Source organism: Microtus pennsylvanicus, chromosome 5 (assembly GCF_037038515.1).
Source record: "Microtus pennsylvanicus isolate mMicPen1 chromosome 5, mMicPen1.hap1, whole genome shotgun sequence".
In the NCBI taxonomy this organism is placed as follows: Eukaryota; Metazoa; Chordata; class Mammalia; order Rodentia; family Cricetidae; genus Microtus; species Microtus pennsylvanicus.
Genome location: NC_134583.1, coordinates 43,581,789 through 43,606,145, shown reverse-complemented (window position 1 = coordinate 43,606,145; position 24,357 = coordinate 43,581,789). Strand labels below are relative to the sequence as shown.

General features: G+C 41.9%; 1 protein-coding gene across 1 annotated transcript in view; it reads right to left on the bottom strand.

The window, feature by feature from the left end:
• Rrm1 (ribonucleotide reductase catalytic subunit M1) overlaps positions 1-18,356 on the bottom strand; it is a 29,893-nt gene extending 11,537 nt beyond the window's left edge. Inside the window, exons 1-11 of the mRNA XM_075971715.1 lie at positions 18,014-18,356; positions 17,115-17,203; positions 13,444-13,621; positions 12,490-12,590; positions 10,269-10,328; positions 9,488-9,527; positions 8,647-8,809; positions 5,556-5,697; positions 4,329-4,412; positions 2,357-2,518; positions 2,129-2,208 (exon numbers count right to left, since the gene is read on the bottom strand). Of these exons, the coding sequence (XP_075827830.1) occupies positions 2,129-2,208; positions 2,357-2,518; positions 4,329-4,412; positions 5,556-5,697; positions 8,647-8,809; positions 9,488-9,527; positions 10,269-10,328; positions 12,490-12,590; positions 13,444-13,621; positions 17,115-17,203; positions 18,014-18,032 (1,118 nt within the window). The 5' untranslated portion in view covers positions 18,033-18,356. The remainder of the gene's footprint in view (positions 1-2,128; positions 2,209-2,356; positions 2,519-4,328; positions 4,413-5,555; positions 5,698-8,646; positions 8,810-9,487; positions 9,528-10,268; positions 10,329-12,489; positions 12,591-13,443; positions 13,622-17,114; positions 17,204-18,013) is intronic.
• Positions 18,357-24,357: the final 6,001 nt, after the last annotated feature.

Here is a 24,357-nt window from a genome sequence, read left to right as displayed (position 1 = left end):
TGCCAGCTGTTCAGTCTGACTGCCTGCTGTTCAGTCTGACTGCCTGCTGTTCAGTCTGCCAGCTGTTCAGTCTGACTGCCTGTTGTTCAGTCTGACTGCCTGCTGTTCAGTCTGCCAGCTGTTCAGTCTGACTGCCTGCTGTTCAGTCTGCCAGCTGTTCAGTCTGACTGCCTGCTGTTCAGTCTGCCTGCCTGCTGTTCAGTCTGACTGCCTGCTGTTCAGTCTGCCAGCTGTTCAGTCTGACTGCCTGCTGTTCAGTCTGACTGCCTGCTGTTCAGTCTGCCAGCTGTTCAGTCTGACTGCCTGCTGTTCAGTCTGCCAGCTGTTCAGTCTGACTGCCTGCTGTTCAGTCTGACTGCCTGCTGTTCAGTCTGCCTGCTGTTCAGTCTGACTGCCTGCTGTTCAGTCTGACTGCCTGCTGTTCAGTCTGACTGCCTGCTGTTCAGTCTGCCAGCTGTTCAGTCTGACTGCCTGCTGTTCAGTCTGACTGCCTGCTGTTCAGTCTGCCAGCTGTTCAGTCTGACTGCCTGTTGTTCAGTCTGACTGCCTGCTGTTCAGTCTGCCAGCTGTTCAGTCTGACTGCCTGCTGTTCAGTCTGCCAGCTGTTCAGTCTGACTGCCTGCTGTTCAGTCTGACAGCTGTTCAGTCTGACTGCCTGCTGTTCAGTCTGCCAGCTGTTCAGTCTGACTGCCTGATGTTCAGTCTGACTGCCTGCTGTTCAGTCTGACTGCCTGATGTTCAGTCTGACTGCCTGCTGTTCAGTCTGCCAGCTGTTCAGTCTGACTGCCTGATGTTCAGTCTGACTGCCTGCTGTTCAGTCTGACTGCCTGCTGTTCAGTCTGACTGCCTGCTGTTCAGTCTGCCAGCTGTTCAGTCTGACTGCCTGATGTTCAGTCTGACTGCCTGATGTTCAGTCTGACTGCCTGCTGTTCAGTCTGACTGCCTGCTGTTCAGTCTGCCAGCTGTTCAGTCTGACTGCCTGATGTTCAGTCTGACTGCCTGCTGTTCAGTCTGCCAGCTGTTCAGTCTGACTGCCTGATGTTCAGTCTGACTGCCTGATGTTCAGTCTGACTGCCTGCTGTTCAGTCTGACTGCCTGTTGTTCAGTCTGACTGCCTGATGTTCAGTCTGACTGCCTGATGTTCAGTCTGACTGCCTGCTGTTCAGTCTGACTGCCTGCTGTTCAGTCTGACTGCCTGTTGTTCAGTCTGACTGCCTGCTGTTTTTCTCAAACTGTAGCAAAGCTGTCATTCAGCTTCAAAGAAATAAAAAACCAAAATTCACTACTGTGCTAATTTTAATGAATTGTCAACATGTGTGTCCTAGTTACTTGTATTTTATATTATCAAAAGTACTATACTGGGCCAGAGAGATGGCTCAGTAAGGAAGGGCACTTGCTGACAAATCTGAGACCCTGAGTTTGACACTGGGGACCATCCAGTGGAAGGAGAGAAGCAACTCCTGCAAAATGTACTCTGACCTCCACATCTGCACTGTGGCACACTTGGGGCCCCAATCCCAAAATAATTACATAAATGTAATTTTTTAAAAAAGTACTATGCTATAAAATAACTCAGCTAGTCTTTAATCTCAGTTTTTATAAGAATCAATTAAAAAAATTACCAAGCACCCAAATATTAAGAAGATAATAATTTTGGTGAAAAAGTCAAGAAACATCAAACAAAAACCAAATTAATAATTACACTCTCTTCTAGACTCTTTCAAAGATTTCTAGAAATGAACTAATGATTAAATATTTTTCTCTTGGGCTGGAGAGATGGCTCAGTGGTTAAGAGCCTTGCCTGCTCTTCCAAAGGTCCTGAGTTCAATTCCTGGCAACCACATGGTGGCTCACAACCATCTGTAATGAGGTCTGGTGCCCTCTTCCGGCCTGCAGACATACACACAGACAGAATATTGTATACATAATAAATAAATAAATAAATATTAAAAAAAATTTTTTCTCTTTATCCAAAGGCAGGGCTCAAACTTGGTGCCTCACAACAGGGTAGGCAAATGCTCTTAAGAGTCTCAGTGTTAGCCCACCATAAACACATTTTGATATCTGGATACCCTGAGAAAGAGAAACCATGGCTCAAACAATTATAACATTAATATTTTTCTCATACCTTTCATATAACTTCTCAAACTCCTCTCCCCAAACCTCATCCAGACCAGGACACTCATTTGGACACATCAATGACCAGTCCTACAGAGAAGTAATACCAGCTATGAGAAATGTCATACAACCAGCCCAGCCCATTACAAACACTCCAAGAAGCGGGCTTTCATGGAAATTGGGTATAAAAGTAATAATTTGGGGGCCCAAAACTGTGCACAGGTGCCAGCCCTCTCACCTGGTTAGTCTCCACTCGCTTCATGAAGAGATCCGGAATCCAAAGTGCAAAGAAGAGATCCCGGGCTCGCTGCTCTTCCTTCCCTGTGTTCTTCTTCAAGTCAAGGAACTCAAAGATGTCTAAGTGCCAAGGCTCCAGGTAAATAGCAAATGCCCCAGGACGCTAAAGGTAAGAAAGTTAGCATTCTTATCTGAACCAAAATAAAACAAAGAAGCTTCAGATTTTGCAAAGAACTTTTATGTCTCCTTTCATCTTTATTATGATCAGTGAAATAAATTTACCCTCAAAAGTAAATATTAATATTTTTCTTTAAATTGTAGGAGTAGAACTGAACTGACATAGAGAAAGCTTAGGGGTTGGAAAGATGACTGGCTCAGTAGTTAAGATCATTTGTTGCTTTCAGAGGACCAGAGTTCAGTTCCCAGCACCCACATTAGGTAGCTCACAAGTGCCCATTCCACTTCCAGGAGATCTGACACCCTCTTCTGGCTGCCATAGGCATCTGCATGCAGGCATGGACACACACAGCTAAAAGAGAACATCTGGAACAAGAGTGATTTGTTCCAAGTGGCTGTGAAGTGCAGGCAGAGCAGAGCACTTCACACCAGTGAAGCAGAGGCTCTCCTCACTGCAGCGCAGAGCACTTCACACCAGTGAAGCGCAAGCTCTCCTCACTGCAGAGCAGAGCACTTCACACCAGTGAAGCGCAGGCTCTCCTCACTGCAGCGCAGAGCACTTCACACCAGTGAAGCACAGGCTCTCCTCACTGCAGAGCAGAGCACTTCACACCAGTGAAGCGCAGGCTCTCCTCACTGCAGAGCAGAGCACTTCACACCAGTGAAGCGCAGGCTCTCCTCACTGCAGAGCAGAGCACTTCACACCAGTGAAGCGCAGGCTCTCCTCACTGCAGAGCAGAGCACTTCACACCAGTGAAGCGCAGGCTCTCCTCACTGCACGCAGAGCACTTCACACCATGACCAGTACACGAAGGCCACGACAAGTTGCTTTAACTTTAGCAATATAACAAGTGCTCTTAGCTAAGGAGAAAGACTAAGCAGCTGGGTGACACATACTTGTAACCTCAGCACTTGGGAGAGAAAGAAAAGAGAATCAGGAACTAAGGGCCAGTCAGGGCTACACGAGAACACCTCAAACAAACAAACAAAAAATGGTGATCTACCTTATGAAAGTTGTCAAAGTTCATTAGATAAAAAGATAAAACAGCCAGGGATCAAGTATGTGTGGGTGATATTAGCAATGACTGAATGCAAAAGTACATTAGCAAACATTCTGGAGTACTCAAAGTGCCCTGTATCTTAACTATGTATGGCAGTTATTCTAGATGTACTTTCATTAAAATCCATTCAACTACATATTAAGCAAGCAACTATGTCTCTTTAATTTTATTAAGTAAAAAAAAAAAAAAAGCCGGGCAGTGGTGGCGCACGCCTTTAATCCCAGCACTAGGGAGGCAGAGGCAGGCGGATCTCTGTGAATTCGAGACCAGCCTGGTCTACAAGAGCTAGTTCCAGGACAGGCTCCAAAAACACAGAGAAACCCTGTCTCGAAAAACCACAAAAAAAAAAATCACACAATATTCAAGACCAATCTAGACTGCACAGCAAGTCTGAGTGAGGTCAGCTTAAGGTTACAAAATAAGATTCTGCCTTTTAAAAAGAAGGCATGGTATTTAGAAAATTGGGGGGGGGGGCGCACTGGAGAGATTCGAGCTCAGTTCCCTGCACACACACTGGTTGGTTCACAACCACCTAGAGCTCCAGACCCAAGGATCCAATGCCCTCTTCTGGACTCCATGAGTACCCATTTGTACATGCTCACAGAGATATACACATGCTAATCACATAAAGAATAAATCTTTAAAAACAAAGTGAAACAATATATGACTGAACCAACTTTCACAGCTAAAGACTTTCAGTTCAGATCTCCAGCACTTGCCAGTAACAAAGCATACCTTGTTTCCGCCTTGATCCACATATCGAGCTGTGTTATTATATACTCTCAGCATCGGTACAAGGCCATTCGAATTGCCATTAGTCTGAAAGAAAGGTCAAGAATAAAGGCATCTGGATGAGACAAAGGGCTCTACAAGGAAAAAAACCCCAAACAGTTCAAAGTAAAAAGCAGTTCCGGGCCGGGCGATGGTGGCGCACGCCTTTAATCCCAGCACTCGGGAGGCAGAGGCTGGCGGATCTCTGTGAGTTCGAGACCAGCCTGGTCTACAGAGCTAGTTCCAGGACAGGTTCCAAAGCCACAGAGAAACCCTGTCTCGAAAAAAACAAACAAACAAACAAAAAAAAAAAAAAAGCAGTTCCGGATCTTCACTTCAAGCAGCGACTGATTTCTAAGCAGCCACCTATGAGGTTTACCTGCTCTCCATCCACACCTGAGCAATGAAAACATAATGCCTAACAGAAGAATCAACACAATATCGCTAAGTTCTATGTTCAGCTGTTTTAACACAACCCTAATATAGAATGAGATAGAGTAAGTCAAAAAATTCCAAAACCAAGGTAATGAAATTTAAGTGCTAAAATTTAAGTCATTAGATAAAAATATACTTTGAGTACCTTAAAAGAAAAAACATAAAGAAAACACATACAATGATAGCATTTTTCCCCACTAAAGAATTCAAAACAACTTGGCACACACCTTTAATCCCAGCACTCCAGAGACAGAGGCAGGTGGATCTCTATGAGTTCAAGGACAACATGGTCTACAGAGTGAGCTCCAGGACAGGCTCCAAAACTACACAGAGAAACCCTGTCTCCAAAAACCAAAGCCACATAAATGACGGCTGCAATTACTGTTGCTTCAAAAAAAAAAAAACCATAATTCTAAAATCTGAGCTAAAAAATACTCTAGAGAGCCAGGCGGTGGAGGTGCGCGTCTTTAATCCCAGCACTTGAGAGGCAGAGGCAGGTGGATCTCTGTGAGTTCAAGGCCAGCCTGGTCTACAAGAGCTAATTCCAGGACAGGCACCAAAGCTACAGAGAAACCCTATGGGGGCAGGCGAGATCCTAGAGACTATCTCACATAACCTAACCCTCCAATGACAAACGGAGAAGTAAAAAGACTCTGCCACTCACAACTAGGTGTTAATTAACAGAAACCCATGCCTACCCAATGCTAGCATTATCATGCCCATGACTGGCTTTAGGTCATACAACTAAAAACTTACCCCAGCAATGTAGCTGCCAGTAGCCCGAATACAACTCACAGCAACACCAATTCCCCCAGCAGACTTAGAAATCAAGGCACACTGCTTCAGAGTATCATAAATTCCTTCAATGCTGTCATCTTTCATACTCAAAAGGAAACAACTGTCAGGAGAAAAAGGGACAACTCAAACAAGGCCATCAGTGAGTCACGAAAGTGGCTACACAATCTGGACAATCAAACCAAATGAGGTGAAACCTATAAAGCTCCGAAATGTTTTCACAAGAATATAAAACACCAATATATTCTATTATTTTAAACTAATCTTGCTACCTAACTTAGACATTAAGCCCAGAAGAAAGTTTTATAGGTAAGCCTAAAATATCAGTCTGATTTTTACCAGACTACACTTATGTGCCAGAATTAATTTTCTCAAACAAATTCTTACACATAAACTAGACTTTTCTAATTGTTAGTAAACCACCAGGGGAAAAAAAATGAAGGTTTTTTGTTATTGTTGTTTTTGAGACACGGTCTCTCTACATAGTCCTGGCTGTCCTAAAACTCATTATGTAGATCAGGCTGGCCTCAAACTCAGAGCTCTGCCTGTCCCTGTCCCCAGAGTGCTAAGATTAAAGGTGTACACTACCATGCCTGGCCCTACAACTGAAGTATTGTTGAATACCTAATGATCAGTCAATTATTTAACATGTACATTAAAAACAGTTCGCGTGCAGTCAGTCTTTCTTTAGAGATGGCTCCTCTACCTGAACTCTGGATCCATCTCATCACACTTCCTTCACCACCCTGAGTGTTAAAATACTCAAATAGATTCAAGTCACTGACTTTCTATAAAACACTCAGGTATTCAGAAAGATTATACACATGCATCTGCAAGGCACCTACCTCAAGAAATAAGATGCCACAGAGAACCCAATTTCAATTCCTATAATTAGTTATCCTTCTGAAGTTATCCCTTAACTCAATGTTATAGCAATTCATTCCTACAATACATGTAGGTTTATTTTCCTGTTTGTAAAGCAATCCGTTGTTTGAGTATCCCATACGTTCACTTGTTGCTCTTCTAAAAACTGTTCTATTCTTTCCTCCCTCCATTTATTTATTTACCTACTCTCTTAAAAGGGTACTGCTACACAGCCCAGGCTGACACTGAATTCAGAAAATTCTCGAACAATTGAGTGCTAGGACTCAAACTCAAGACCTTACACATGCTAGCAAGCACTCTACAACTGAGCTACAGCCCCAACCCTTGATGTTTGGAGGCAAGGTCTCCCTGTACAGCTCAGGATGGTTGTCAATTTGCTATGTAGAGCAGACTGACCCCAAATGACAATTCTGTGTTTACCCTGAGATCACAAGCACACCCATCATGCCTGGCTCTTAACAGCAAATCTTAAATTTTCCAAATGCTACAGCTCAGAATAAAAACTAATTTGTTGGGCTGAAGAGAGAGCTCAGAGGTTAAGAGCATTGCTTGCTCTTCCAAAGGTCCTGAGTTCTATTCCCAGCAATCACATGGCGGCTCACAACCACCTGTAATGGGGTCTGGTGCCCTCTTCTGGCCTGCAGGCATACAGACAGACAGAATATTGTATACATAATAAATAAATAAATATTTTTCAAAAAAAACTAATTTGTTTACACTGAATTATATTAAAGTATTTTGCTGAAATCTCTAATTTTAATCATTTGTCCATAGGTACTTTTGAATTCTTCATGTAAAAATCATATCTGTATCTTATTCTTCCATTTTCAATTATTTCTTTTTCTTATCTTACAATGCTAGCTCAGGCCTCCACTACCACACTAAAAACAGTGATAGAGACAAGGGTATTGTTTTACTTTTAGATTTATTTTATTTTATGTGTATGAATGAGTATTTTGCTTGTATGTGTATGTGTACCACACGCATGCCTGGTCAGGTGTGAGATCCTGTGGAACTGAGTTGTAGACAGTTACAAGCCACCATATGGGTACTGGAGATCAAAAGCAGGCCTACAACTAGAGCCACAAGTGCTATCAACCTCTGACCCAAAGCCCAGATCTAAATTCTTAATGGGCATCTTTTACCAAATTAAGGTTATTTTCGACAGCAATTTTGCTAATGAATTTTATTCTAAAACAACAATGAAGTACATAAATGTTAGTGCAATGAGGTGTGTATACAGACACTGGCATAGTCTTCATCCCTAAGACACAGAGGGTTTTTTCTCTTACTTACTCCAGACACTTTAACTGTGATCCCTTCCACAGTCAAGGCATCACCAGTAATCCTGTTATTCTGCCCATCAACTCAGGAACTGTCCTTAACCCAGATTCAGAACAGCACAAATCCCATCAATTTAATTCCCATGTATCTTAGGAATGTGCCTTTCCCAACCTCTACCTTCACCTCATTAATCCTTTCACAATTTTTAAAATAAATTACTGCAGGAATTTCTTAACTAGCTCCAGATACTTACTAATCATTTTAACAGTGCTGAAAACTCTTAACCCAAAGGTCTTGTGCATGCTAAGCACATGATCTACCACTAAACTATGGCCTATTTTTTACTTAAAAACTACTTTCTTGAAATACAAATGACATACAATTCCCTATCAAAAACATTCTGTTCAATGGCACCTAAAACACTCAGGTGCAGAGCCACCACCCCAGTCTGTGACGTTCTCACTAACAGCACTTGTCCTCTTCCAACTTATTTACCTAAGTCAGAGATTGTTCCAAATGCAAATTATTTCATTCATCAGAGTAGGCAATAATTGAAGTTTTTGTTTATTTTTAATGTAATGAACCACCTGGCTTTTTCTTATTTCCCTAGTCAAACCATTTATAAAAGCAGTTTAAGGGCCATAGAGATGGCTTGGTGGTTAAGAACACTGGCTGCTCGTTCAGATGACCCGGGTTCAATCCCTAGCACCCACATGACAGCTCAGAACTATCTAACTCCAGTTCCGGGGATCAATGCCCTTTCTGATCACAGGCAACAGGCACACACATGGTGCACATACAGACAGACAGACAAAAACAGTATCATAAAAAAAAAACCTTTAAAAAACAACAGCAGTGAAACATAGCTTTAGATGATACGTGCCTGGACAGCTGTGGACGGTTGGTCCCAGCGTTGAAGAGAGTAGGAGAGGCATGAGTAAACCACTTCTCAGAAAGCAGGTTGTAGGTTTCAATTGCAGCGTCGATATCTTCTTTGTGAATCCCCACAGATACCCTCATCAACATATGCTGTGGTCTTTCAGCCACTGAAAGAAGGTAGGAGTTTTCAGATAACAGGACATGTCAGAATAACTAGGCTCAAACATACCCAAGCAAAAAACTTAACAACAAGCAACACAATTCATAATAAACCAAAGTTTAAATGTCATTTAGAGATATTTTGTTGCCCTTACCATGTGAGAATCCCCAGAACCATGAGCTAAAAAAGTTTCTATTCTTTACAATAAAACAACAAAAAGGTTATTTGGAAGGCTGCAAAGTGGCTCAGGAGGTAAAAGCACTGTTGCTAAGGCTAAGAACTGGGTCCCACACTGTGGAAGGGAAGAACCAATTCTTCTCAGTTGGTCTCCAACTTCCACATGTACATTATGGCACAAGTACATATCTCTCCCTTCCCATACCTATGCACACAAATAAATAAATGTAATAATTTTTAAATGTTTTGTTTGCATATGAATGACTATGTACCATGTGCACACCTGGTGCCCAGAGACCAGAAGAGGGCACTGAATCCCCTAGAGCTGCCATTACAGACAGTTGTGAGCACCCAGGCTCTTAACTGCTGAGTCATTTCTACAGTCCCAAAAACAATAAATGTTGTAAAATGTTATTTTGATTCTAAATAGAAATGTTAAGGCTAATAGTGCAAAGCCCTACATTCAACGTAATGAACAGAAAAGCTACCATACATTTTCATTTCTTACCTTTTCCATTTATCTTCAGTAAATAGGATCGTTCCAGTGTCTAGAAGAGCAAAGTCAACAAATAATTCTCGTTTTAAAATACATAGCAGATATACAATTTATAGTAAGGTGATCTGATGAAATCTCTCAAACTTATCATTTTAAATAAAAAGAAGAATATTTACCATTTCTACCTGCAGTCTAGAGCATTATCACTTAGCTGTTCTGCTGCAGCAAAAACTATATACAAACTCCTGGGGAAGGCCTGCTTGCATACAACAATTCTATAGGCTCAGCAGCAGCAGCAGAGACATCCTAACATCTGTGCAGTGCTTTTAAGAGACTAGACACTGACCCAAGCAACATGATTAGTCTCCAGAAGAGACATGTTGACTCTTACACTTTCCTCATTCTAAGGGGCTGATCGCACAGCTTATGAACAAGAACCGGGAGAGCTGAGCCCAGCTGGTCTGAAATAAACAGCCCTGTCCTTAGTCACTACGTTAGTAAGCACAAACACTCTCAGAGTAGGGAGTCAATAATAGGTATTGCAAAAAAAATAGTAGAATATAAAGTAATTGTGACAGATTATCCAAGTAATTTTTAAAAATAACCCAGAAGTAATATTTGGAAAGTCTGAAAGCTATTAATGAATAAGCTGTCTTTGCTTAAAGTTTCACCACTACCATAATCCTACCATAACCAGGTGCATCCATGTTGATTTCATCAAACATGAACAAAACCTTATACTTCCAGATTCAAGGAGGAATCCTCACATATTTGAGACCCATTATTTACTTACCTTAAAGCCAAAGTAGTTATAAGAGAAATCTCGGTCATAGATAATGGCAGAATTCAGGCGCTGAAGGAAATCAAAAGAATCCATAATTAAGATAATAAGACTTACTTTCATAACTTCTAATGTTTTTAGCTGACTCCAGAACTAAAACTAATATAGGATACCAAAGAGATAGCACTATGTCTACTCTCACAGACACAAATCTCACACACTGAGAGGCAGAGCGGTGGGAAGCATACGAACTGAACCCCAGTAGACTTTTTAAGACAAGCACGCAGGAGTGTGCTAGAGGCTGCGTGACAGGGCACTAGCATGCACAACCCTAGGCTCCATCCTTACCACAAAAAAAATTAAAACTTTAAAACATAATTATTTAAAAACTAGAGAACTTACACTAAGTGATTAATTTCCAAATTTCCCTTATGTTTGTATCAATCTGAAAGAATATGAGCATGAAAGTGACTATATGATCACCCTTAAACAGGCTTTCTATACTAGTAAATAGTAAAATACTGGTACCACATATTAATTCATTTTTAACTTTATTGCATGTGAGTATACTTATTTAAATTTGTTTGTTTGCTTTTTCTTTCTTTTTTTTTTCTGAGACGCGGTTTCTCTGTGGAACCCTGGCTGTACTGGAATTCACTAGGTGGACCAGGTTGACCTTGAACTCAGAGATCCACCAGCCTCTCCCTCCTGAATGCTGGGATTAAAGGTGTGCTCCTGCCTTTATTTATTTTTGAAACAGGAACTTGCTACATACCTCTGACTAACCTAGACTCACTAAGAAGACCTATAAACAGTCCTGACTCTTCCTCCTAGGGTCATAAGAACGCACCATTTCCAGTTACAAATATTTGTTTTGACAATGAACCCACTTTAAACTGAACAAAATAATATGTATTACAAACAAATGCACAGTAGTTTATAGGCTTTGAAAATTCATGGTTCTTCAACAGGTCGAAAACAAATTACTATTGTGGCAGTAAGATTTTATAAAATTGGTCACTGTTAAAGAGGTTCGGTAGGTTATAAAGCCACTTAAAGACAATAAAAGTGGTCACATCAGCCATACTACCTGAAATCCTGTTCCTTCTTCTGTCAAACTTTGAAGGGCGATTTTGTAATCCAAACCAGGCATGGGCTAGACTGATCAGTGAAGAACTGGGGTACGAGACTATGAGTATTTGTTTATCTTCTAATATTTACTTTTAGGCTTAGGTTTTGCTACTGTTACCTGTTTTTAACTTATTTTCAAAACTATGCAATGGGCCAGGTTTGGGGGCTCAGGCCTATAAAAGCACTCAGAAGGCAGAAGCATAGAGGACGGCTGCAGGTTCCAGGTCCACCATGGCTCCAAATTCAGATCGTGAAGAGAGGCTAGAGAGGACTCTGTGGTTAGGAGGAGCAGGGTCCACTTCCCTGCACCCACATGGTAATGCAGAACTATGTGTAACTGTAGTTGTCACAGGGATCTGAGAGCCTCTCCTGACATCTGTGGGCACCAGGCATGCACATGGTGCACATAAACACACGCAAGTAAAACTGTTATATACATAAAAATAAAATCAAAAAATCTTAAAGAAAAAGGGGGCGGGGAAAAAGACTTGTAAATAACATACAAATGGCTGCTTTAAGTCTCCAAAACTGATTTCTACCAAAACACTTACATGGCTATCATACCAGGATATTTACGTATTGCAGTGAAGATGGAAAATAAACTTTCATCCACAGAGGGATTCTCATGGGCACAATCAAAATAATTTACAAAATGGAATGCTAAGCAACTGATGACAGGATGAGGTAAATTCATAAACGCTGACAGTTATGAGCTATAGTTCTAAATAGCAACAGCGACAACAGTAAGCCCAATACAGTACACACACAGTGAAATGTTTTAAAATGCTTAAATGAAGTTGCTTTTACTAAAGAAAACCAGGATCTAGAGCAGGATTGGTTTTTATATACACCTTTTGTAGTGTTCAAATGTTCTTGATGAACGCATTTTGTTTTGCTTTGCTTCTGTTTAAGACAGGGTTTCTCTGTATAGCCTTGGCCATCCTAGAACTTGCTCTAGAGAATAGGCTAGACTTTAACTCAGAGATTCACCTGCCTCAGCCTGAACGCTGGGATTAAAGGTGAGCACGACCACTGTCCGGCCTTAAATGCATTATTAAATTAATTAATTAATTCCCACCAGAAAAAAAAATGTTGTACATACATCCTTATTGGCTATAACAATATCCAGGGTTGAACTGGCCACCATGGGAGAATGCTTGCCGTTGTGTGGATTTATGTAGTTGTAGAGATCCTCCATCACATCTGAGGAAAGATAAAATAAACAAGGAAAGCCAAACCGCTAAATGGCTATTTTAAAATAATGACTCTCGATTCTTGTTTTTTAATACAACCTACTTCAGCGCCTAGCAGAGAAAATACTCAACAAACATACCTCTGTTGAGTACCTATAGCATAACACATTACATATAAAAGAAACAGTCTTTAAAACATAATGAATATAAGCCCTTATAGCTTAACAGCAACTCCTAAATGGCTCTCACACACAGCTAAAAACAGGGTGCAGAAGGAAATTACCGTCACTTTGTGACACTTTTTTTTTTTTAATTTTTTTCAGAACAAAAACTTAGGTCAGCAAGATTGCTCAGCAGGTAAAGGGATTTGCCACCAAACCCGATGACCTGAGTTCTATCCCAGGGACCGACTCCCACAAGTTGTCCCTGGACCTTCACATGCATGCTGTGGTACACATTTGCCCACACATGTGCACAAACACACAAAATAAGCAGACATAATTAAAAATTAATTTTAATAAATTAAAAAGAACAGAAACTCAAGCCAAAATGATGACATATGCCTATAAACCCAGCACTTGGGGGATAGAGACAAGAGAATCAGGAGTTCAAGGCTGACATGGATTACAAACTGAGTTTGCAGGCACCCTAGGCTAAGAGAGACCCTGTCTCAACATATACCACACACACACACAATTTCACATACACACACATTTCACACAGCAGGTCAGCTACATGGAGAAGTAGGAAGTTCTAGTTCCTGCTTTTTAAAATAAGATGCAATCTTTGGAACTTATGTAATATTATCCCTATAATTTTATGACAATATTAAACTCTTTCTACCGCTGTTACTCCAGACATACCACTGAACACTTTCTTTGTTTCTTTGTGCAAGTTAGAGACAGCAATCCTTGCTGCTAAGATGGCATAGTCAGGGTGCTTTGTAGTCAAGGTTGCGGCTGTCTCAGCAGCCAGAGTATCCAGTTCCACTGTGGTGACTCCGCTATACAGGCCTTGGATTACTTTCATGGTGATCTGAGCCTACAAAAATAAAACCAACAGTTATTTGAGCTTTCCCCCAAAAAACAAGAGCCTCCTTAAAAGAGCACTTAAGACAACCAAAGTCTTAACATAATCTCCTCATCCTTATCCCAATGTAAGAATCCATAAACCAACAAAACTACCAAAAATGTATCCTATACATATACAAATGAATTAGTGTCACTTTTCAAAAAGATGCCAGCGGATGGCAGAAGAGGTGTGGAACAGATACTCTGGGGCCGAAGTCACAATTGAGTTGTCACGTGGGTGCTGGGAATTGAACCCAGGTCCTCTGGAAGAGCAGCCATCGCTCCAACCCCCACCCCACACACTTCTGTTTTTGAGACAGGGACTCTCACTGATCCTGGAGTAGCACACCAGCCAGTAAACTTCAGGGAGACCCCGTATCTTCCTTCCCACAGGCATGCGCCATCACATCTGACTTCTCCATGCATGCTGGGGATCCAAACTCAGGTCCTTATGCTTACAAAGCAAGCACTACCAACGGAGCCATCTCCCCAGCGCCTATACCATACACTGTTGGCATACAGACATGTGCACACACACATGGGGGTAAGCTCACTTACCCACGCAGGTGCATGTGGAGGCTAGAGTTGACTTGAGATCCACCTGCCCCTGCCTCCCGAGTTGAAGTTTTTAGTTCAGTAAAGACCATTTAAATTTTAAAGATAAATAATACCAAAAGCATACTTTAGACTACATGAATAGCTTTGTATTTTGTTTTTTGTTCTTGTTTTCAGACATGTTCTTACTACCCTTGGCTAGCCTGAAACTAGAATAGTTTTTATAAGTATGTTTTAAATGAAGCTGATTATAATTTTCTCCCACGGTAGTAAGTATAAATTTACAAAAAGAAAAAAAAAACACAACAGAAACCTCACAAGCACACAGCACACACAGTCAGAGGAGCCAGCATAGAAAGTCTATGGAAAGAGGCCTCACTGTAACAACTGCCTTCTACTTACAGATAGTGTCTCCGAGTCTGGAGCTTGCCATTTTATGTGCGCCCAGGATCTGACCCTTTCTGCATGTGCCAGAGCTCTGATTACACACACTGTTGTACCTGGCTTTTCCACATAGGTGTTGAGATCCAAATTCAGGGACTCATGCTTATAGAGCCCACCAAACATTTTAAAGAAAAATAAAATTTAAGTTGTGTTTACTTATTTACTGTTTTAGAAACAGGTTAACTAGGAAAGCTGGCCAAAGCATATCTCCTTAAGAAGTGATGTGAGAGAAGTAGGCGGTTACATTTATAACACAGCTAAGCCACCGGATGGTGGTGGCGCACGCCTTTAATCCCAGCACTCGGGAGGCAGAGGCAGGTGGATCTCTGTGAGCTCGAGGCCAGCCTGGTCTACAAGAGCTAGTTCCAGGACAGCTCCAAGGCTACAGAGAAACTCTGTCTTGAAAAACCAAAACCAAAAAACAAACAAAACAACAAAAACCACAGTTAAGCCAGTTTGCTCCTGATTGCTTTCTTGACTCAACAGATAAGCAGGAAAGCAAAGAAGTCCATATAGCTTCTGGAAGTAATCAGAACTCAGAATAGCATATCATCTATGTGCCAAATATAACAGCATCCAACAGACTTTTTCAACAGGATCCACCCTGGGAAGCTAGTCAATTTCTGCATGTGGACAAATGTTTTTAGATGAGGCAATAGACTAAGATTCAAGAAACTCTACCTGGTTCTCATTACACTACCATTCAATCAGCCCCCTCTGCTCTCTTATCTACAAAACAAAGAAGATGAAATAGGACGAGGTCTCAGATTCATCCCAATATTAACATTTGACTATTTTAATTACTATCTAGAAGTTCAAAATGTGTAGATTTATAAAATTTTAAAGTGCAAAATTATTTTCTCACTTTGGCTACTAACTAAACATTTACCAAGTACTTAATCACATAAATGTCACACTGTGGCTCTCACAAGAATTCATGAGGGCTGGAGGACTGGCTCAGCAGTTAAGAGTGCGTACTGATGGCACACACCTTTAATCTCAGCACGTGGAGGCAGAGGCAGAGGCAGGTAAATCTCTATGAGTTCAAAGCCAGCGTGACCTACAAAGAGAGATCCAGGAAGGCCAGAGCTATGCAGAGAAATCTCATCTTGAAAAACCAGAAGAAAGAAGAAAAGAAAGGGGCTGGAGAGCACTGCCTGCTCTTCCAAAGGTCCTGAGTTCAATTCCCAGCAACCACATGGTGGCTCACAACCATCTGTACTGGGGTCTGGTGCCCTCTTCTGGCCTGCAGGGATACACACAGACAGAATATTGTATAAATAATAAATAAATAAATATAATTTTTTTTTGGGTCCTGGGGAGCCATTCACAGGACCTCCAAAAATTCTATAGCACGGGTTGTGTAATTTTTAAATTCCACCAATGCTAGGGCTGGAGAGATGGCTCAGTGGTTAAGAGCATTGCCTGCTCTTCCAAAGGTCCTGAGTTCAATTCCCAGCAACCACATGGTGGCTCACAACCATCTATAATGAGATCCGGTGCCCTCTTCTGGCCTGCAGGCAAACATACAGGCAGAATACTGTATACATAATAAATAAATCAATCTAGAAAGGAAGGAAGGAAGGAAGGAAGAAGGCTGCTCTTCCAGAGGAAGGAAGAAAGAAAGAAAGAAAGAAAGAAAGAAAGAAAGAAAGAAAGAAAGAAAGAAAGAAAGAAAGAAAGAAAGAACGAACACTGCTTTTCCAGAGGACCCGAAGTAGGTTCCCAACACCCACACGACAGCCTATATACTCTAGCTCCACAGGATCCGGTGACCTCTTCTGGTCCCTTTGGGCACTCAACTGCAAGACTTGGGCCCATCAAGTATTGCACAAGTGGATGACCGACACTCAGGGCCCTTCCCTTCACTGTCCAGCTAACGGCTGCTGGAGGGGTCAAATTCCTCAGCGATGCAATCACTGGTAAGTCGCCCTTGCTCCACCAGGTAAATTAAGCCCAGGGTCCTGCTCATACAAGTAGCCCTAATTAATTTTAACGAGTGAGGACAGACAGGGACACAGACAGACACAAACACGCAGAGTACTAAAAGGACTTATGAAGAAGTTTAGTGGGAAGGAGATAAGAGGACACTGGGCAAAAGATAATAAAAACATATTTTATATATGTACGTATAAAATTGTTAAGAGCATCTTAAAAGTTAAGAATAAGATACATCCACTCTTAATACTAGATGATGGAGATACATGTGTGGCTAGAGTGGAGAGGAACACAGGCACCAGGACAGGACAATGAGGTGCCTACACAGGGTAAGATTAACGGCTCCCTCTGTCCACATTCAGAATTCTCTGAAAAGTGAAAGCTCAAAGGACACATCTGAGTTTCGGGCAACAAATTCACATTTAACACTTAAGTATACTGTTAGTGAAGGTCTACAGATAAGAGACACAAAAAGTCACAAGAGGGGAAGAATCTACGATATAAATATACACACTATATTTACTTACAGGATCAACAAAGTCCATATTGAGTCCATAACAGAGTTTCTGGATTCGTGATGTAATTTTGTCAAACATAACTCGCTCTTGGCGGCCATCTGAAGAATCAAACCACAGTTTGCACTAGCAGTTACTAAGATGGGAATATGAAAGAATCGAGTGTAATCAGCTTTTGAAACTGACCAAAAAGAAATGTTAAGAGATCGTCTTTGGGGTCTGCAGAGACGGCTTGGTGGCTAACCTTGTCAATTTAATTGGATTAAAAGTCACCCACCTCAGCATTTAGGAGGCAGATGCAAGCAGATCTTTGTGAATTCAGGGCCAGCCTGGTCCACATAGCCAAAAGTGGTCAGCCACCACTAACTATATAGTAAAACCCTATCTCAAGAAACAAACGACACACAAAAAAACCCTCCAAAAAAAAAAAAATTCAGGGGTGGATACCACACTCCCACCTCCCAAAAGACCAGAAAAATGACTGTGGTGTCCAACGTCTTTTCTTTTCTAATTTCCAGGTCATCAACTTCGTGCTGTTTGTTTTTGTTTTAGAAATTAAAAAAAAAGACTGACAAAAGTGTTATCAGCTATATAAGTTTCAACTCTAGCCTCATCAATTACTGGCGGGGTGGGGGAGTGCTTTTCGTCAGTCTCTGAAACGTCTTCTGCAAAATGGAGCCAAAAGCAGCTGCGGATGGCGACTAGGAACAGCAGTGCTCGGGGACAAGCCCACACGGGAGTAACTGTGGAGGGCGCGCCACCACAAAGGCCAAGCGAACCCGGGGACTCAGCGGGCCCAGCGCGCTGACAGGGCGGGAAGCCGCGGCGGGAAGGGCGGGAAGCGCGGGGCGCCGCGGGGCGGGCGTGAGTGTCTGAGGTGCTGCAGCCGGGCGGCCGCTCTCCCTCCTCACCTCGCTTGATCACGTGCATCGCGCTGCCGGCTCGGGTGCCAAGGGTTTCGAGACCGATCTGCAGCTCCGCGGCGCTGATGGGCAGAGCGGCGGCCGAAAGTGAGCGCTGACTCCCAAGGAACGCTCGGCGAACGGACTGAGACTGCGCGACAGACAGCACTTTCCTCACCGCCAGGAACGAAAATCCGAACTCCTTCCCGCTCCCGCCACCCGTGACGTACAACGCAACGCCGCGCGACGGAATTCGAATGACGTTCTTGACGCTTCCAACGCCCGGAGCCGACTGCAGAAAACGAGTAGCGGAAAGTCAGCGTGCCCTTCCCGTGGTCGCCATATTGAGTATGGGCAAAGCCCCGGAGTCTGCGCCTCTCTCCCGCTTTGGGTAAAGGCGGACCTGGCGGGAACACTGTTCTGCCGCCATATTGGGTGTGGGCAAAGGGAGTCTCCGCCCACAAGTATTTTTAAATTTCGTAACAAAAAAGTAACTGCCCATAACACTTTTTTTTTCCTGTTTTACATTCTGGCAACCCCAAGATTTCCATCCGGTAAAGCCTACGCCCTGCAGACCAGAGGCAACTAGGAGGCCTGCACTCCTGAATTGAAGAACCAGGATAGACCAGGGGTATTTAGATTTTAGCCTTACAGAAATAGGTTTGGCAAAATTTTTAAGCAGGGAGATCCCATTCGCCTCTTTTTTTTCTTTTTCTTTTCTTTCTTTCTTTCTTTTTAATTTTTTTAAAATTTTATTTCTTTTCTTTTTTTGACACAGGGTTTCTCTATACTTTGGGGGCCTGTCCTGGAACTAGCTCTTGTAGACCAGGCTGGCCTTGAACTCACAGAGATCCGCCTGCCTCTGCCTCCCGAGTGGAGGGATTAAAGGCGTGCACCACCACTGCCCAGTATCGCCTTTGCAGCTTTGTAGATGGTGGTAGAGGTGGGATCAGCAATAAGGTAATTGTCACTTTGGGATGGGATGGTATTAATGAATGAACACAAAAAACATCAGTCCTATGGGATGTCACCATCGAATCCCTCAGAAGAGGAAGCAGAAACAATGTTGAGAGCCAGAGGGGATGGAGGACACCAAGGAAACAAGGTCCTCTAAATCAACTTGATCAAAGCTCGTGTGAACTCAGAGACTATGGCAGCATGCGTGCAGGGCCTGCATGTGCCTGCACCAGGTCCTTTGCATATACAGTATGGCTTCCAGTTTAGTGTTTGTATGGATTCCTGAGTGTGGAAACAAGCAGGTCTCTGATTCTTGTGCTTTTCTCTTGTGATCTTTGCCTTCTGTTGGTTTTGTTCAATACTGATGTCTTATTATACTTAATTCATTAATAAAAAATAAATTGCTGGGCAGTGGTGGTTGACGCCTTTAATCCCAGCACTAGGGAGGCAGAGGCAGGCGGATCTCTGTAAGTTTGAGGCCAGCCTGGTCGACAAGAGCTAGTTCCAGGACAGGCTCCAAAGCTAGAGAGAAACCCTGTCTCGAAAAACCAAAAATAATTATTATTCCTTAGAAACTTGTTTGTTTTCTAATGGGAGATTGAAAGGGAGGGGATCCAGATGGAAAGGAACTGGAAGAAGTAGAGGGAGGGGAAGATATAATCAGGATATATTATATGAGAAAAAAAAAACTATATTCAAAGGGGGAAAAGTGAAAGAATATGTGAAAAAATAAAATAATGAGGGTGCTATTCTGTACTTATACAGGGAAGATATAAAAACTAATTTGAGCCACTCAAACTGTCCTTTTAATGTAAGTGGCATATTTTGCTAAAATCTTTCACTTGTTCTTGTACCCTCCGGAAGCTGTTCATCCCCACCCACACAGCTCCCACTTAAAGGAGTCCTACTTGAAGCTAGAAGACCAGGGTGGTCCAGGGGACATGTGATGTATGTACACAATTAAGTATTATTCAAACATTAGAAACAAATTCGTGTCATTTGCTAGAAAATGGATCTGGAGAGTGTCGTGATAAGCCAAGCTCATAAAGACAAATACTGTATGTTTTCTCTCATGTGGGATCCAGATGCAAACCACCACAACAAAAAAACTCCACTAAACTTAAGCCAGCCACCAGAACTCCAGATTGGTACCTAGCCCATTCAGTGAAGCTTCCTCCAAGAGGTGATAGATGCTTAGAACCACAGCTAAATATTAGGCAGAGGGAGAAACCAAATTGAAGATCTCCATCAGGTCCCTCCCTTTAGAACTTGGGTAACCCCACAGAAGATGGAAAGAAAGAACTGTAGGAGCCACAGGGTTCATGGACACCAGAACATGGTCCACAGAATCAACTCAGCAGGGCTCATAGGGCCCACAGAGACTGAAGTGACCATCATGGAGCCTGCATGGGTTTGCACTAGTTTCTCTAAACAAGATATCATTATTAACTTGTTTTTGTGAGACTCCTAACAGTAGAAGTAGGGGTGTCTCTGACTCTCTAGCCTGCTCTTAGGACCCTTTTCCTTCTACTGGGTTGCATAGAGCAGCCTTGATATGAGGGGTGTGTGGCTAGTCTTAATTGTATCTTGTTATGCCATGTTTGGTTGATATGCCTGGGAGGCATATTTTTCTGAAGAGAAATGGAGAAAGTAGTTGGGGGCAAAGGGGAGAAGAGGGAAAGGGAGGAGTGGAGGAAAGGGAAACTGAGGTTGGGATGTGTTGTACAAGAGAAGACTAGACAAATATAAATATTTTTTTAAAAAACTTGAAGCAGGGGCTGGAGAGATGGCTCAGAGGTTAAGAGCACTGACTGCTCTTCCAGAGGTCCTAAGTTCAATTCCCAAAAACCACATGGTGGCTTACAGTCATCTATAATGAGATCTGGTGCCCTCTTCTGGCATGCAAGCATACATGGAAGGAATGTTGTATACATAATAAATAAATCTTTTTTTTTTTTAAAAAAAAAGCTTGAAGCAGCAGCACTATTTGGAAAGAGGAAAAGTGTTAACAGGGTAAAGGTTTCTCCATTTTCTCTCAGCTGAGCCATCTTTGGTTGCTACCCTGTGGTTTGAAAGAAAATGGTCCCCCAAAGGGAGTGGCACTATTAGGAGATGTAACCTTGTTGGAGGAAGTGTGTCACTGTGAGGGTGGGCTTTGAGGTTTATTTTACTCAAATTTCCCTCAGTTGTTACTGTCAGTTGACTTCCTCTTGCCTGCAAGATGTAGGACTCTCAACTACTCTGGGACCATATCTGCCAGTATGCCTTCTTGCTCCCCGTCATGATAATAGACTGAACCTCTAAAACTGTAAGAGACATCACAATTAAATGTTTTCTTTATAAAAGTTGCCATGGTCATGGTGTCTGTTCACAGCAATAAAAGCTCTAACCCATTGCCCTGAAAAGTTCCATGGGAAAACACCCAATCCTGTTCTAGAAACTCATGATCCTAAATGTCCCAGCTAACATGTTCTTGGCTCTTGTAAAACAGTTTGCTGGCTTCCCCTTGCAACTGCCAACCAGTATGGAGTTTTTCTGTGGTGTCTATAAAACCTCCCTGTAATATGCATTTGAGTCTGCTCTGTGAGAAGTGTTTCTCTCCAGGCAGTCACAAGCCAGCTTAACAGACTCTCAATTGCAGTGGCCTGAGTGGTCTCTGGGTTTCTACCCCATAACAAAGAGGACACCAATGTAGCAGTGATTCCATAGTTGAGAATGGACTAGAGCCCTGGCAAAAGAGAGATCCCTCTGTTCTAAGAGAACTGCTGAGAACTGAAACAATGCAGGCCTCCTCCTGAGAGAAGGCACGCTCAACTCTCACAGCAAAGCTATATACCGTGCCTTTGTCTCACAGTTTTCTTTTTTTTCTTTTTATTGATATTTATTGAGCTCTGCATTTTTCTCTGCTTCCCTCCCTGCCTCTCCCCTCTTCAATCCTCCAAGGTCCCCACGCTCCCAATTTACTCAGGAGATCTTGTCTTTTTCTACTTTCTACTTCCCATGTAGATTAGATCTATGTAAGTCTCTCTTAGTGTCTTCATTGTTGTCTGAGTTCTCTGGGATTGTGGTTTGTAGGCTGGCTCTTGTTGTTTTATGTTTAAAAACCACGTATGAATGAGTACATGTGATAATTGTCTTTCTGTGTCTGGGTTACCTCACTCAAAATAATGTTTTCTAGTTCCATCCAATTTCCTGCAAAATTCAAGCTGTCGTTATTTTTTCTGCTGTGTATACTCCATTGTGTAAATGTACCACATTTTTCTTATCCATTCTTTAATCGAGGGGCATTTAGGTTGTTTCCAGGTTCTGGCCATGACAAACAAAGCTGCTATGAACATAGTTGAGAACATGTCCTTGTGGCATGATTGAGCATCTTTTGGATGTATACCCAAAAGTGGTATTACTGGGTCTTGAGGAAGATGTTTCCTAATTTTCTGAGAAATCGCCACACTGACATCCAAAGGGGTTGTACCAGCTTGCATTCCCACCAGCAATGCAGAAGTGTGTTCCCTTTTCTCCACAACCTCTTCAGCATAAGTTGTCATCAGTGTTTTTGATCTTGGCCGTTCTTTCAGGTATAAGATGGAATCTCAGAGTTGTTTTGAATTGCATTTCTCTGATGACTAAGGATATTAAACATTTCCTTAAGTGTCTTTCTTAAGACTCTTTTTTTAAGAGTTCTCTGTTTAGGTCTGTACTCCATTTTTTTATTGGATTAAGTGATCTTTTGGTGTCCAATTTCTTGAGCTCTTTGTATATTTTGGAGATCAGACCTCTGTCTGATGTGGGGTTAATGAAGATCTTTTCCCATTCTGTAGGCGGTCATTTTGTCTTGTTGACTGTGTCCTTTAATTTACAGAAGCTTTTCAGTTTCAGGAGGTCCCATTTATTCATTGTTTCTCTCAGTGTCTGTGCTGCTGAGGTTCTATTTAGGAAGTGGTCTCCTGTGCCAAAGCGTTCAAGTGTACTTCCCACTTTGTCTTCTATAAGGTTCAGTGTAGCTGGCTTTATGTTCTGGTCTTTGATCCATTTGGACTTGAGTTTTGTGCATGGTGATAGATATGGGTCTATTTTCACTTTTCTACATGTTCATATCCAGTTATGCCAGCACCACTTGTTAAATATGCTTTCTTTTTTCCATTTGATGTTTTTTGTTTCTTTATCAAATATCAGGTGTTCAATGATGTGTAGATTGATATCCGGGTCTTCAATTCGGTTCCATTGGTCCTCCTGTCTGTTCTTATGCCAGTACCAGGCTGTTTTCAGTGCTGTAGCTCTGTAGTAGAGTTTGAAGTCAGGGATTGTGATGCCTCCGGAAGTTCTTTTATTGTACAGAATTGTTTTGGCTATCCTGTTTTTTTTTCCTTTTCCAAATAAAGTTGAGTACCGTTCTTTCGAGGTGTTTGAAGAATTTTGCTAGGATTTTGATGGGCATTGCATTGAATCTGTAGATTGCTTTTGGTAAGATTGCCATTTTTACTATATTAATTCTGCCTACCCAAGAGCATGGGAGGTCTTTCCACTTTCTGGTGTCTTCTTCAATTTCTTTCTTCAAAGATTTAAAGTTCTTGTCATACAAGTCTTCTACTTGTTTGGTTAGAGTTACTCAGAGATATTTTATGCTATTTGTGACTATTGTGAAGCATGTTGATTCTCTGATTTCTTCCCCAGCCCTTTTATCATCTGTGTACAAGAGGGCTACTGATTATTTTAAGTTAATCTTGTATCCTGATACATTGTTGAAAGTGTTCATGAGTTGTAGAAGTTCCTTGGTAGAATTTTTGGGATCACTTATGTAAACTATCATATCATCAGCAAACAGTGAGAGTTTGACTTCTTCTTTTCCAGTTTGTATCCCCTTGATCACCCTTTGGTGTCTTATTGCTCTAGCTAGGACCTCAAGAACTATATTGAATAGATATGGAGAGAGTGGACAACCTTGATATGTTCCAGATTTCAGTGGAATCACTAGGAGTTTCTCTCCATTTAGTTTGATGTTAGCTGTTGACTTGCTGTATATTGCCTTATTTATGTTTAGGTATGGTCCTTGTATCCCTGTTCTCTCCAAGACCTTTATCACGAAGGGATGTTGTATTTTGTCAAATGCTTTTTCGGCATCTAATGAGATGATCATGTGATTTTTATTCTTCAGCTCATTTATATGGTGGATTACATTGACAGATTTTTGTATGTTGAACCATCCCTGCATCTATGGGATGAAGCCGACTTGGTCATGGTGGATGATGGTTCTGATGTGTTCTTGGATTTGATTTGCTAGTATTTTATTTAGTATTTTTGCATCAATGTTTCATGAGTGAAATTGGTCTGTAATTCTCTTTCTTAGTAATGTCTTTCTGTAGTTTGGGTATCAGGGTAATTGTAGCCTTATAAAAAGT